At 49.6% G+C, this 14,707-nt stretch overlaps 1 protein-coding gene across 2 annotated transcripts in view; it reads left to right on the forward strand.

Annotated features, from left to right (window-relative positions):
• The window catches only part of FAM20A (FAM20A golgi associated secretory pathway pseudokinase), a 49,335-nt gene that overhangs the window by 31,626 nt on the left and 3,002 nt on the right, over window positions 1–14,707 (forward strand). For both annotated transcript variants that reach the window (XM_077853676.1, XM_077853677.1), the window contains 7 exons: window positions 6,270–6,454; window positions 7,177–7,227; window positions 9,129–9,207; window positions 11,625–11,717; window positions 12,681–12,796; window positions 13,304–13,484; window positions 14,508–14,617. In XM_077853676.1, the coding sequence (XP_077709802.1) occupies window positions 6,270–6,454; window positions 7,177–7,227; window positions 9,129–9,207; window positions 11,625–11,717; window positions 12,681–12,796; window positions 13,304–13,484; window positions 14,508–14,617 (815 nt within the window). The remainder of the gene's footprint in view (window positions 1–6,269; window positions 6,455–7,176; window positions 7,228–9,128; window positions 9,208–11,624; window positions 11,718–12,680; window positions 12,797–13,303; window positions 13,485–14,507; window positions 14,618–14,707) is intronic.

Here is a 14,707-nt window from a genome sequence, read left to right on the forward strand (position 1 = left end):
CCGTGCCTCCTGTGACACACTCACTTCATTCCAGCCAGAGGAGACTTTCGCCATTGTCGGTACTGTCACCCCAAACAGGCCTCCTCTTTTGCTTTTGTTTCTTCTTTACTTGGGAACATCAAGGAAATGTTCAGGCTGGAGATGGGGGCATTGAAGATGGTGCTTGGAGGAGTTCTGTAGCTGAAGATTTCCATCACGGTGGACCGTACGTCTTGGAAGCCTCATAAGGAAGAGATTTAAGGTTATCTCGAAAATAACCAACTAAGCAAACCAATAACTCTAACTGAGTCTGGCGGTGAAGCAAGGGTTTAATTAGGCATTGAGTAATAAAGATTATTGAGAAAGGCACTTACTACATTGTCCACGTGTAAGATAGGATTAGGGAAGTGGTTTTGTTTACAGTAAAAAAAAAAAAGTACTAGTACAGTAAAAAAAAATCCCTAATAATTGTGGGCATGAGGAATGAATTTGAGAGTCCTGATTGGAACCTGAGGGTTAGATGGCCAGGCCCTGTCCCTCCAGAGTGTGTCTGTGCAGCATAAGGGGGGGAACCAGACCCCATCTCCCAAAGCCGGAGCAAACATGCAACACTAGGACCAGGAACTATAGCTTTCAAAGGGCAAGTGGTGGAAATTCAACCCAAACCAGCTAGAGGAAGAGGACTTGTTCCATTCAGATGACCGTGAAATCCATGCATGGCAGCTTGCATCCAGGTCCTCAAACAAGATATGTATATGTACACACACACACACACACACACAGACACACACATCTTTGTAACCACACAGTAGTATATATGGTTGACATACTGAGCTGCTCTTTTAGAAAACTCTTTTTGTCTTTCAGGAAAGAAAGCAGGTAAATTCTTTCTGTGTTCACCACTTTATACTTGCACACACACAATTATACTTGCGCACACACAATTATACTTGCGCACACACAGCCATAATCAGAGCACCGGCCAGTGGTGTGCTACAAAACCAGCTCTCCTTTTGGGAGGAAAAAAAAAAAAACCTTGATTTGTAACATCTGCCAATTGCCATGGTGTCCAATCTCCCATCACCGCCAGTTCCAAGCTCCCCATCCAAGCCAGCTCTAGCACACCCTGCTGGTTGTCCCCAAAGGCACCCAAGCAAAGTTTCTGACAAGAAATGAATTATGCAGTAGGAAAGATACCTGATACCTTTTCTTTCCCCGTCCCACCCTCTGTCCCCAAGGTAGAAACCCTGGCAGGTTCCCACAAGGGCAGAACAGCAGGCCAGAGAGCCATGTGTCCCCACCTAGAGGCAAATGAGAATGCCTTAAAGAGCCATTTGTCCCCGTCCAGAAGTTATACTCAATTCACCACATGTGGTTTTTTTTTTTGTTTTTTTTTTTTTTTTCCTTTGGATGCTGCTGGAACTCATCAGCTCAGAGAGCCACTTAGGAGAACCCCACCCTCACCCCTCCCCCTGCTGCCCAAACCCAGCTCGCCAGAATGTCTCTTTTTCCTCCTAACTTGCTTTGGGCGCTGCTCTAGTTCAGGGTGACTGGCTTAGCTCGGGACTGGGCAATCTTTCCATCAGACTCCCAGGAGAGGTTAGCAGTCACTTAGCTTTAGGCCTCAAAAAGTAGGCTGGGGAAGGAGAGCCTGGCCCGACTAGTTGTTAATATAAAAATAAATGTTAATAACATAAGGAAAAGTTGGCAGGAGGCCTCAGACCTGGTCAACAATTTGTCCTTTCGCCTGATTTTCATAAAAGCAGTTTAACACCAATGGCCCCAATCTTAAAGAATGACACCAGTGGCTCCAATCCTCCCCCGCCCCAGGCTGGACAGCCGCCACGGGCTCGCTGACTTGGGAGAGAGGTCTCAGCCGTCTTTCCCTCTTCTGCTCTTGGAGACCGAAGTCTTAAAATAAGAGTTCCCTTGCCTTGCCTTGTCTCCTCTGCACATGGACTTCCCCAGAGCTATGTGTGTCTTAAAATTACCCTGCATTGACTCAGATCGAATGCTCATCTGCTTTAACAGCACAGGGCCCTGAACACGAACGGGTTGCTATTTTGTTGTGGTTGTCACTGTTGATCTAGCTTTATTGGGGTACAATTGACAAAAGCTGTAGGTCTGTAAGGTGTACAACTTAATATTTTGATATACCTAGTATTTTCATACATCGTGAAATAATTCACCACTATTACACTAATTAACGTATCCATCCCCTTACATAGTTACCCTGTGTGTGTGTAGAGAGAACACTAAAAATCTATTTTCTTAGCATATTTCAAGCATACAATAAGGTATTGTTAACTCTACAATTAAATACACTCCTGTAGGGACACCTGGGTGGCTCAGTGGTTGAGCATCTTCCTTCAGCCCAGGGTGTGATCCTGGAGACCCAGGATCGAGGCCCCCATCAGGCTCCCTGCATGGAGCTTACTTCTCCCTCTGCCTATGTCTCTGCCTCTCTGTGTCTCTCATGAATAAATAAATAAAATCTTTTTAAAAATAGACTACTGTATATTAGATCTCCAGAATATATTCATCGTGCATAACTGAAACTTGGTACCCTTTGGCCAACAGCTACCCATTTCCCCTTCCTCTCAGCCCCTGGCAACCACCATTCTACTCTCCAGTGCTTTGAGCTGGACTATTTTAGATTCCATAGGTGAGTGAGATCATATAGTATCTGCCTTTCTGTGTGTGTCTGGCTTATTTCACGTAGCATAATGGTTCATTCACGATGAACCTGAACTCCAGGTTCAGGTTCACGATGTTGACGTGGCAGGATTTTCTTCTTTGTTAAGGCTGAATAATATTCCATTGCGTATCTGTACCACATTTTCTTTATCCATTCATCCATTGGCAGACATGTAGGTCCCTTCCATGTCTGTTGTGAATAGGACCGTAAAGGACATGGGGGTGCAGGTATCTCTTCAAGGTACTGGTTTCATTTCCTTCGTATGTATACCCAGTAAGTCAATGTGTTTAAAAAGGAGATTCTGGGGGTTCCCTGGTGGCTCAGATGGTCAGCGTCTGCCTTCGGCTCAGGTCATGATCTTGGCATCCTGGGAGCTAGCGCTACATTGTGTTCCCTTCTTGGCAGGGAGATTGCTTCTCTTTCTCCCTCTGCCTCTCCCCCCTCGCTCCTGTGCTCTCTCTTTCTCTCTCTCTCTCAAATGACTGAATAAGATCTTTTAAAAATCCTTAAAAAATTAAATCTTTAAAAAAAATAAAGGAGGTTCTCACTCTGATCAAAATCTAGATTTCTAACTTCTCTTCAAAACCCAGAATAAATGATTTCCTGGGAAATGTAAGTTTCATGACAACATAGACTTTGTTTTGTACACATCCCTAGCTCCAGGATGTAGATCAGTGTCTAGCAGTCAACAAATATTTGATGAATGAATAAATGAATGAGCAATGACAAGGCATGACTACTGTTAGCTGAAACTTAATAGCAGCTGTCCCCTTTAGATGGGGAGTGTGCTCTCCCTTGCATGTTAAGTAAGTGTTTTCTCTCCAGATGAGTTCAGGGTGGAAAAATAGGCTCATATTTTTATGGACTGAATATTTATGAGGCTCCCTTCCCCCCACCACCACCACCAAATCCATATGTCAAAAGCCCTAACTTCCAATGTGATGGTATTTGGAGGTGAGGGGGTATCTTTGGAAAATAAATAGGTTTAGATGAGGTCATGAAGGTAGGGATCCATGATGGGATGACTATCCTTGTAAGAGAAGGAAGAGAGCTTCCTCTCTCTCTATGTGAGGTCCTAGTGAGAAGGTGGCCATCCACAGGCCCAGAAATAAACCCTCATCTGTAACTGAATCTGCCTACACCTTGATCTTGGGTCTCCCAGCCTGCAGAACTACAAGAAATCATGCCTATTGTTTGAGCACCCCCGGCCTGTAGTGTTGTTATGGCAGCTAGAGCAGACTAATATACATATGCTGCTGCCCAGTACTTCCCTTAGCCCCCAGAAGAAGCTGACTAGAGAAAAAATGGGAGTATGTAGCCCTAGCTGACAGCAATGAGTCTGATCAAATCCCACAGATGGGTGGAAGTGTGTTTAAGTAGGAAGTCCCAGCGCTGTACAGTTGCCTTGCCATCCCACCCCCCTCCTCCCTCCTGACCCCCTGGACTGCATTGAGGAAAGTCTTCTGAAGTGGACCTTCTTGGTGATGAGAGCAAAGCTTGTGGGGGAGCTCTGGACTGATTTTTGTCCCCCCAAGAGTCCTATATAGAGTGGGTCCTAACTCAATAAGACGGGCATCCTTATATATTTTTTACATATTTTATTTATTTATTCATGAGGGACGGGGGGGGGGCAGAGAGAGGGAGAAGCAGGCTCCCTACATAGATCCCAATATGGGACTCAATCCCAGGACCCCAGGATCATGACCTGAGTCAAAGGCAGACATTCAACCGCTGAGCCACCCAGGTGTCCCAGACAGGTGTCCTTATAAGAAGAGGAAGAGATACCAGAGAAAAGACCACATGAGGAGGCAAGAATGAAGACAGCCTTCTGCAAGCCCTAGAGGGAGGCCCCAGGAGAGACCAAACCCAGCCACACTTTGATCTCGGACTGCAGGCCCTCAGAAGTGTGAGAGGATAAATGGCTACTGTGGAAGCTCCCTGGCCAGTGGTGTTTGGTGTGGGCAGCCTGGACTAAGCCAGTAGGTCAGGGTTCTTTATCCATTAGCAATGTGGACGCCGTGCCTAAAATACACAAAAGCTTTTCAAGTGCTCCAAGACCCGAACAAAGAAAATGTATTGGCTCGAAAATGAAGACTCCCAAATCAAAATAAATTCATATATAATTAAATGTTTACAAAACAATGAGTCAATGTTGACTCAGTTGTATTACTAAATACTTTTATTCTTAACAGAATTCAAAGTGATGGATTCAGAATTCAAAAATTTCAGCAAAAAAAAACCCACCCCCACCCCCACCCCATCACAGACCTCAGAGGTATGGTACCAGTTTGAAAAATATATAGGAACACCCATTCCCTGCCCCCATAATCCCACCTGCCTCCACTGCCAGCTTTACCTCACCAGACGACATCGTGCTCACTTCCTCTACCTTCTAACTGGAGGCCTCCATCTCTTCACTTAACCACCTACTTACTCAACCTGCCTCTCTGATCCTCAGATACAACTGTCCCCTGCCAGCCTCTCCTACCACTCATATTATCCCTAACCCAGGAGCACCCATGTAATACGCCATTCAATCCGAACACCATCCATTCTCTCGGATCCTGCTGAAGCCCACCTTCCTCCACAGTGGTCTCCATCTGACCACCTCATCATGTAAGCATCTTTCCCTTCTCCAAAATATTGGGGTGTTTTAGTCTGAACCACCTATCTAGCAGTCAATTTACAACTGCTTTGAATTTTGCTCTGATGATTTCATAGACATACAACTTGTCTCCTAAACTAGACTCTTAGGCCCTATCTGGCATTGGCGTTGTTTTATTACTTTCTTCCTTGACCCTGGCAGAAAAGGCTCTTGAGCGGAACAAACAGTAAGTGGCTAATGGATTCTTCTTTTCCTATATGACTTATTGCTTCATCTACTTAGATTCCAGCCCTGCTGAAGAGATCCTCATTCTCTATTCATTTCCTCCTCACCAGGGACCTTCTTTCTGTCCCCCATCTGCTTACTTCTGTAGGTCAGAAAATAGTGGGGAATATCACATATAGACTTTTTCATTGAAAAGTGCACAAAGAGATCCAGGACACCTTCCTAAGATCCCAGATTATATGAGGTCCCTAATTTTACTCTTAACCATCTCATATTTGTCATGGTTTGTAGTTAGGTATTTGTGTATTTGTGTGTGGCATTGTGTAACCAGGGTGCCTGTTGCACTCACTGGATTATAAGCCCTCTGAGGGCCAGGAAGGCATGTGCCTTTTTGCCCCCCCATGGTATCCTAAACTCAGCATAAAGCCACATACAAAGGAGATGCTTCCCTACTGTTGTTGAATGAATGAAAGAATGAGTAGAGTCCAGACAACGCACTTTGACAAGTCTTTGCATTTCTTTTTTTTTTTTAAGATTTTATTTATTCATGAGAGACACACAGAGAGAGGCAGAGGCATAGGCAGAGGGAGAAGCAGGCTCCCTGCGGGGAGCCTGATACAGGACTCGAACCCAGGACCCTGGGATCACGGCCTGAGCTGAAGGCAGATGCTCAACCACTGAGCCACCCAGGCGCCCCATGTCTTTGCATTTCTTATAGCCCTGACTGAAACAAAACAAAGCAAACTTTCCCTGCTCTTGCAGACGACACAAGATGTACAAAGAGCAGCTCAACCTCACCTCCCTGGACGCTCCCCTGCAGCTCCGACAGGAGGCCAGCTGGGTCCAGTTCCACCTGGGGATCAGCCGCCGTGGGCTGTACTCCCGATCCAGTCCTGTCGTCAGCCAACTCCTCCAGGACATGAGGCGCTTTCCTACCATCAGTGCTGGTGAGATGCACAGGCTCAGGCGGGATGCATTGACCTTCTCCCGGGGAGGCTGCATAAACCAATTCAGACTGGGCTGTAGCGTAAAATGTTAAAGGGTTGGCTCTGACACTTGATAGGATAAGAAAAAGAAAAACATAGACATTGATCTTTTCCCCTTTGCATGAGATGTTACCATTTTAATTTCATCACGACCCCATCAGAGAGCTGTAAGAAAAAGTGTTTCTGAACACTTAAAGAATGGGGGTTGCTACCATTGACTGAGCGCTTCTTTGGAACCTGACAACCCTCTTTCATACAGCGACGAGACAACGTGGACATTATCATGGCCATGTTACAGGTGGGGAAACTGAGACTCAGAGAGGTGAAGCAACTTGGCCAAAGACACAGCGGTGGTGCTGGGATTCAAACATAGTCCCCCTGCCCCAGGTCTGTGCTCTCAAGTGCTCTAACAATCTAGTCCCCAACAGGGACCAATCTAGCATCAGTCACTCACCGCTGCAGGGGCATCCACTGAAGGGCCAGAGGATGTAGGGCCTGGGATGGAGCAGGATGGAGGCCGCAGGCAGTTGGGGCCCCAAGCCATCCCCCGTTGAATGGGCAAGGGTCCCCCGCTTCCTCACCACCTCCCACTCTGTGGTCTAAACCAGAGTCAAGGGCCCTGGGTGATGGGCTCTCCCAGGAGCAAGGCTGGGCGTTCTCACGGCCTTTCTCTTCCTTTCCAGATTACAGTCAGGACGAGAAGGCTTTGCTCGGGGCATGTGACTGTACCCAGAGTAAGTGGCCCAGCCCTGTGTCTGTCCTATCCCCTCATCGCCACCACCCGGGGAACCGCAGGGCCTGACAGCAACGGGAGGGGCCCACCGTCCATCCCGTGGGGGTCCTGGCTGGAAGTTGAAGGAGCGAGACTCTCTCTGCCTTATCTCTGAGACCTCAACATGCTCTCCACCCACCCACCCACACCAAAGAAAAAGCGCTCAGGAGGGGCTGTAACTAGGGCCCCGCTGGAGAGTGCATGGTCCTGTGCGGCCATCTGCACCATTAACATCATCGGAGGGCTTATTAGGAATGCAAAATCTCAGTCCCTGCTCTGGTTTTCCGAACCAGAATCTGGATTTTAACCAAATCCTCAAGGGGTTAGAGTACATTCATCGGTTTAAGAAGCAGTTGTCCTGGACAGTAGTTGTTTTTTTATTTTATTTTATTTTATTTTATTTTATTTTATTTTATTTACTTTACTTTACTTTACTTTATTTTATTTTATTTTATTTTATTTTATTTTTTTTATTTTTATTTTTATTTTTATTTATTCATGAGACACACAGGGAGAGAGGCACAGACATAGGCAGAGAGAGAAACAGCTCCCTGCGGGGAGCCCGATGCGGGACTCGATCCCAGGATCCCCGGGATCATGAAGGCAGACGCTCAACCACCGAGCCACCCAGGCGCCCCTGGACAGTAGTTCTTAAGCTGGCCACACACTAGAGTTCGCTGGAGAGCTCTAAAAAGTACTGAGGACTGCCCTTTACCTCAGAGGGTCTCGGTTCAGTGGCACAAGGTGAGGTCCAGGCATCAGAACTGCAAAGCCCTCCAGGTGATTCTAATGGAGCCAAAATTGAGACCCACCAGGGCAAGTGATGAACAGACTCAAAAAGACAGACCTGAGATATAGTAGCTCCCAGGGGGCTATGAATTGGACATGGTGGTCCCTGGACACCAAGCTCCCTGGCCCGGTAATGAGTAACCTCATCTCTTTGCTTCAATATATTGAACACATAGAAATTCTCATCTGTGTCGTGACATGTTAAAGGTTCAAAGGAAAGGTTTTAGGGCCCGGGGCTTCCCTTTGCTTTAGTTCAGTACTGCCTGCTAGTTGCCATCATATAGAACACGAAGGTAAGTAAGACGTTGTCCCAACACTTTGCCCGGTCCTAGCAAGGCCAGGACAGGGCAAAGCGGGTGAAGTACCCAGAACACAACATATCAGAAGACAGTACTGACCGCAGGGTGAGGTAGGTGCGCCCAGGTGTCTTATCCATCAAAACCCTGTCCCGGCCCAGGTATACAGTCCTAAATAGAAAGACGTCGAGGGGCACCTGGGTGGCTCAGTGGTTGAGCGTCTGCCTTCGGCTCAGGGCATGATCCCAGGGTTCTGGTTCGAGCCCCACGTCGGGCTCCCTGCCCAGCAGGAGGCTCCTTCTCCCTCTGCCTCTGACCTTGCTCATGCTCTCTCTCTCTCTTTCTTAAATAAATAAATAAAATATAAAAGAGAGAGAGATGGAGATAAATTAGTCCAACGGGATGTAACAGGTGGCATAATCAGAACCCATCGGGGTGCCACAGAAGCACACAGGGAAGACTCCAGTTCTTCTTAGGAAAACATTCTGCGGGGTTTTCAGTGAGTGTCTATCTCGGGGAAACTGCATCACTTCCCCCTTTCCCAGGAGAGCAGACAAAGCATTGTTTTGAGCCCCCCAGACACACTCTCCAAGGCCTGACATGCTAGACTTACCCTGGCGGCTTCAAAAGCAAATGCTGGTCTCTGGGGTCTTATTACATAAGAGCAGAAAGAAGAAATCTAGTGGGTTTTTTTTTTTTTTTTTGAGTGAACACAGGTTACAAGCCCTGAGGTCATAGGCCCAGAAACAGCGTTAACTCTCCCTTCTCCCCCTCACAGTCGTGAAACCCAGTGGGGTCCACCTTAAGCTGGTTCTGAGGTTCTCAGACTTCGGGAAGGCCATGTTCAAACCCATGAGGTAAGTGACCGTCTTCCTCACCTCCACGTCCAGCTGCGGCAGCCGTAAGGGAGTTTTTGACCAAAAATTAGTAAATGTGGACAGTTTGGGGAGGGGATCTCATCTGATATTGAAGCATATAAAATGCTGGGGAGAAAAAGTTGTGTTCCTTTTAAAAGGGAGTGATCACGGGACGCCCGGGTGGCTCAGTGGTTGAGCATCTGCCTCTGGCTTAGGTCGTGATCCCCGGGGTCCTGGGATCCAGTCCCTGCATGGAGCCTGCTTCTCCTTCTGCCAGTGTCTCTGCTTCTCTCTCTGTGTCTCTCAGGAATAAATAAAATCTTTTTTAAAAAAATAAAAGGGAGCGATCGCAGTGAGCATGCGTGGCTGGTTTAGCCAAGGCTCGAGAAGCAGGCAGGTGGTTCTTTGGTGCACCTGTCAGGTGAACACAGAGCCACCACGTTTGGGCATTACAGGGTTTTTAGGGATTGTTATGGTCAGTCATGGGGGTTAGTGTAGACTCCTAAGTGAGCCCTGGTTAAAGAGAGGAGGCAAAGGGAACATGATGTAGAAACAGGAGACATCAAAGGGAAGCATAAAAACAATGATAAATCTGCAAATCCACCACCCAGCATCAGATCCGTGAGTTGCATTCTCTGAGAATTCTTATCTGGCACATTAGGATGGCTGTGATTTCTCTAAAACTTAAAGCTCATTATACAGCAGGAGAGCCTTGCTTTCCCTTTCCGTACGTGGGGAGGAAAAGCACTCACACTGGCCGTGTTTTATATGCAGGAAAGCACAGGAAGTACCAGCCTACAGCCTCTCCTCTCCCCCCATCACTTACAAACTACAGGCAAAGACTGTTCAAATGAACCAGCTTTCCTCCTGAATAGAATGCAAACTCTCCAACATTGGGTCATAAAAGCCATTTTGTCTATTCTTATGCCATAACGTAAACTGTAATCCGCATTTGTATACAATTTAGTCCAAAGCCAAAAAGCATCATTTTAAGACGTATTTCTCGGAAAGGCATGCATTTTTTTCGATAGGTAATTGAAAGCAAAAAAAAAACATTTGTCCCATGTTAAAAAGGGAAAGTAGAAATTTATCTTTGGATAATATAAATATGACCATAATTAAAGATTGCATTTTTCGTGTAATATATATATATAATACAGGCACCGAGGAATACATCAACGCTTGCCAAAGCCTGAGAGGCACTGATGTAAAAATGGTTTTCAAATTTAAAATCACATCCAGACTTGCCATCCAGAAACAGGGAAATGATGTTTTAGAAAATTCTAAAAGGTGTCGGGGAGACTGCGTATTCTTATGGAGGGAATTCAGGAATTAATATTTGGAGAGGGGGACCCCTGTCTGCTCCCTGGTGCCTAGACATCCAGCGGCGCCGCTAGTGAGAAGGTGGGGGGCATGCCTCAGCCCAGGGACCTGTCCTTGAAATGAGGATGCACCCTGTAAAACAGAACACCTGCTTGTAGCAGCCCTTCACCGTGGTCTCCAGGACTTGTGTTTTTTGGCCAAGTGCACATCACTATGTCTTTCGATCGCTGGAGCTGTGTATTTACAGCTTTCTGCAAAATTATGTGTATTTACATTTGAATTGCTTCTGCAGCCCTCATGCAGTCCCACGCGGCGGATTATAAAAATCATCACAGATCATCACTCTTCCGTGTGTATTAGCAGCAAGGCAAAGTCAACCTCGGGGCCAGAGGCCACGCTGCCCGGAATGATCGGGAGGCAGCTCTCTGTACATACGTACCTGGCCGGCCCATCACACTCGGGCAGGCCTGCTGCTTTTCAGGAATCCATTAGAGATTTTTAAATGTATAAAATCAGTCTCCTCTACACCAGCCTCCCTCAAGCCTCTGGCTGGGCTCCCTCTCAGGATTCCGCTGAGGTTTCTCTGAGGGGACAAGCTCATTTATTACCCCGTCACCCTAAGACCTGGACCTTTTCTGGTCTTCAAATGTCAGTTGCATTAAACCGCATCCCTAGGACACTCTTCCTTTTAGAAGAGCCCAGCCTCCTACCCCACCTCTAACTCTTGACATCTGGGTCTGTGCTACCTCTGGCTGGCTGGCCAGTCCCTCTCTTCTGCTTATACCTGCCGAAGAATGTCTATATTTCTTCCTAACTCAACTAATTTTAAAAGTATCAGCTGCTGGCACCAAAGTGGCTCAGGCAGGAGACTTGGTACGGGGTGTGCCTGCAGGACAAGGTCCTGCAAGAAGCCCGTGAGTCTTCTCCCAGCCAAGGGGGCCGGGGGCTGTCCCTGGCATGTCTTTCCATCATGCACGTGTACATTAAGAGCGCGAAAGCCTGCTTTCTCTTCCCTCCAGTCATGCTTCTCAGCTCTCTCCTCAGGCTCCTCATGAAGTCTGAGTCCAGGGCGTTGATTCCTCCCTTCCTTCCAGACAGCAGCGAGATGAAGAGACCCCCGAGGACTTCTTCTACTTCATTGACTTTCAGAGACACAACGCCGAGATCGCAGCTTTCCACCTGGACAGGTAGGGTTGGGCCCCCGCAAGGACGGACCACCACAGGGCCGCTGGGCAGACCTCAGGTGGGGCCTCCCTGGCACTTCTTCCTTCTGGCACCCTGTCTTCCTCTCTTCCTCGTGAACTTCAGTGGCGCCTTTGAACTCAACACATTTCCCATTTAACCCCACGTCTGAACAACACGAGGCCTCTAAGGTGATGAAATGAATGACCTAGAAAGAGAACCAACCCTGCCAGGCTGCTCAGGCTGCTGCCTTGGACCTGACCTTGCTCTTTGCTCTAGTCTTTTGATTGGAAATGGGAAGAATGCATCCACTCCCATGTATCCCAGGAGTCTTAAGGTTGTGATATGAAAAGGTTGAGGGCAGCCCGGGTGGCTCAGCGGTTTAGGGCCCCCTTCAGCCCAGGGTGTGATCCTGGAGACCCAGGATCGAGTCCCACATCGGGCTCCCTGCATGGAGCCTGCTTCTCCCTCTGCCTGTGTCTCTGCCTTTCTCTCTGTTTCTCTCATGAATAAATAAATAAAACCTATAAAAAAAGAAAGAAAAGGTTGAAAGCACACTGCTGAACTTCCTCCCCTCCATTGTGCCTGTCGTGGCTCCTCTAGGTGTGTTTTATGGGCTGGCAGTCGGGGCCTGGGAGCTTTTCAGAAATCCGGGATCTCGGGCTCCCCCTGGACCCACTGAATCTGAGCCTGCGTGTGAGCGAGATCCCAGGTCACACATATGCCCAACTGAAGTATGGAAAGCTCTGACCTAGAACACAGGTGGTGGGAAGGCGTGCCCAGGAGGCTTGCTAGAATAAGGATTCCTTCTCCACCCCTCCTCCGGCCTCTTTAGATACAGGTTGGCCCCGGGCGCGGTCGGCTCAGTACTGGCCGGGCTGGGTACGGTCAGGAATGCCATTTCCAATGGGCCACCCTCCGACCCCCTGACTAGTCCTCAGACATGAACAGGGCTTTCTCTCCTGCAGGATTCTGGACTTCCGCCGGGTGCCACCCACAGTGGGGAGGCTAGTCAATGTCACCAAGGAAATCCTGGAAGTCACCAAGAATGAAATCCTGCAGAGCGTTTTCTTTGTCTCTCCAGGTAGAGAACTGGCCAGAGCAATGTGCTGGGGTGAAGAGCATGGCCTGAGCTCCCGCCCTCATTGGGATGGCTATAGGCTGCCCTCAGGCCCTCCCACCCCGGCCCACCTGAGCATCACCCCAGGTGAACTGGGGGTGGGAAAGGTAGTCTGTGAGATGCCAAGTGGCCTGTGTGCACGGGAACTGCCCTGCCAGCCTCCTGGAACCAGATGTCACCTGTTCAAGCAAAGAGCATTCTAGTCACCTGGATGGGATGCAGTGGGGCTGGGTCCCGCACTTTCTCCGCCCTGAGACATCTGAAAAATTGGTACCCAGGATGCTCGGTTTAGGAGCGTTCACGAGCCCCGACGCCGGGGAAAGCAATAGTTTCCTCTTTGGCCTCTTCCCTGGCTGAGCGTTGAGGCTTTCCCTTCCCTCCTGGAGGATTCGGGGGGCGGGGGTGGGGGCAGGAACATGGCATTGCCTCCTTCTCTTAGGCCTCCTCTCTCTCTCCTCCCGCACCCTCCAGCCAGCAACGTGTGCTTCTTTGCCAAGTGCCCATATATGTGCAAGACTGAATATGCCGTCTGTGGCAACCCGCACCTGCTGGAGGGCTCCCTGTCCGCCTTCCTGCCGTCCCTCAACCTGGCCCCCAGGCTGTCTGTGCCCAACCCCTGGATCCGCTCCTACTCGCTGGCAGGAAAAGAAGAGTGAGTGGGCCCCCTGGCCGTGATGCCGTCCCTTGCGCGGGGCTGCAGTCCCTGCACCAAGGCCTTGCAGCCAGCCTGGCTCTCGGATCCCCAAACCCCAGTCATTTCCTGATCTCGTCCGGATCCTGGGGCCAGCTGTGCCTGTTCTCCCCCCTTTAGTTGGGGTACTCAGTCACGAAGAGCCTCTTATGTGCGAGGGGGTACGGAACTGAGAGACACAGGCTCTCCCCTCCAGAAGCTCCCAGTCCTGGGCGGGGGGCGTCAGACCAGTAGCCAGATTATGAAAACACAGTGGCTCCCTTGCTGTAATCCGGAGAAGCACATGCAGAGCCGGAAGGAGCAACACCTGCTCCACCTGCTCCACCTGAGTAAGCCCCGGAAAGCCAAGCCCCAGAGGTGTTCCCCCCACCCCAGGCCCCCCGGGGCCAAGCGCACCCCCTGGCACATGGTAGTACTTGGTTTCTATCAGCTGAATGAATGAATAGTCCCAGTGGGAAGAGAAGTGAACAGGGAAGGGTCCCTGGAGGACACGACAGATCCTAGGAGACCCGCGAAGGCTGAGCCGGAGCCCAGTAGATGGAGGGACAAGGGGGCATCCTAGCAGCCGGAGCTTGGGAGAGAGAATGGGGGCCTTGAAGGGAAGGGGGGCTCTGAATGGTCCAGGAGAACTAGGGGGCCAGGTCCAGGGGGCTCAGTGACAGGAGCTGCAGAGAAGCAGGTGAGGGACAGGTGGCCTCCTGCCCCACCGCCTCCCCTCCGGCCCACGGTAACCCAGCCCAGCAGAATGGATGCTCAGGACCCAGAACCTTCTTCTCCCCCACGTGGAGTCTGCAGCCTGCCACGTGTCTTTGCCCCGGGGCCCCCCATGTACCCAGCTACCTACAGCCTGCAGGCCAGGAGCTGCCGGGAGCCCGGGCTGGGGTGAGGGAGCCGGGACTTGGGGGGCGAGGGCAGGTGTGAGGAGGGCCCCCAACACCTCGCCATCTTGGCTCTTCCAGCCCCAGGACTTCTTCTCCCCCTCAGGTGGGAGGTCAATCCGCTTTACTGCGACACCGTCAAACAGATCTACCCGTACAACAGCAGCAACCGCCTCCTCAACATCATTGACATGGCCATCTTCGACTTCCTGATAGGTAGGTCCCCGCTGGGGCACTTGGTGGCCCTGGCCCCGGCTGTTGGGCTGGGATTCGCCGTGACCTTGGGCAACGAGGCAGAGCCTGGAC

Source organism: Canis aureus, chromosome 16 (genome assembly GCF_053574225.1).
Source record: "Canis aureus isolate CA01 chromosome 16, VMU_Caureus_v.1.0, whole genome shotgun sequence".
NCBI lineage: Eukaryota > Metazoa > Chordata > Mammalia > Carnivora > Canidae > Canis > Canis aureus.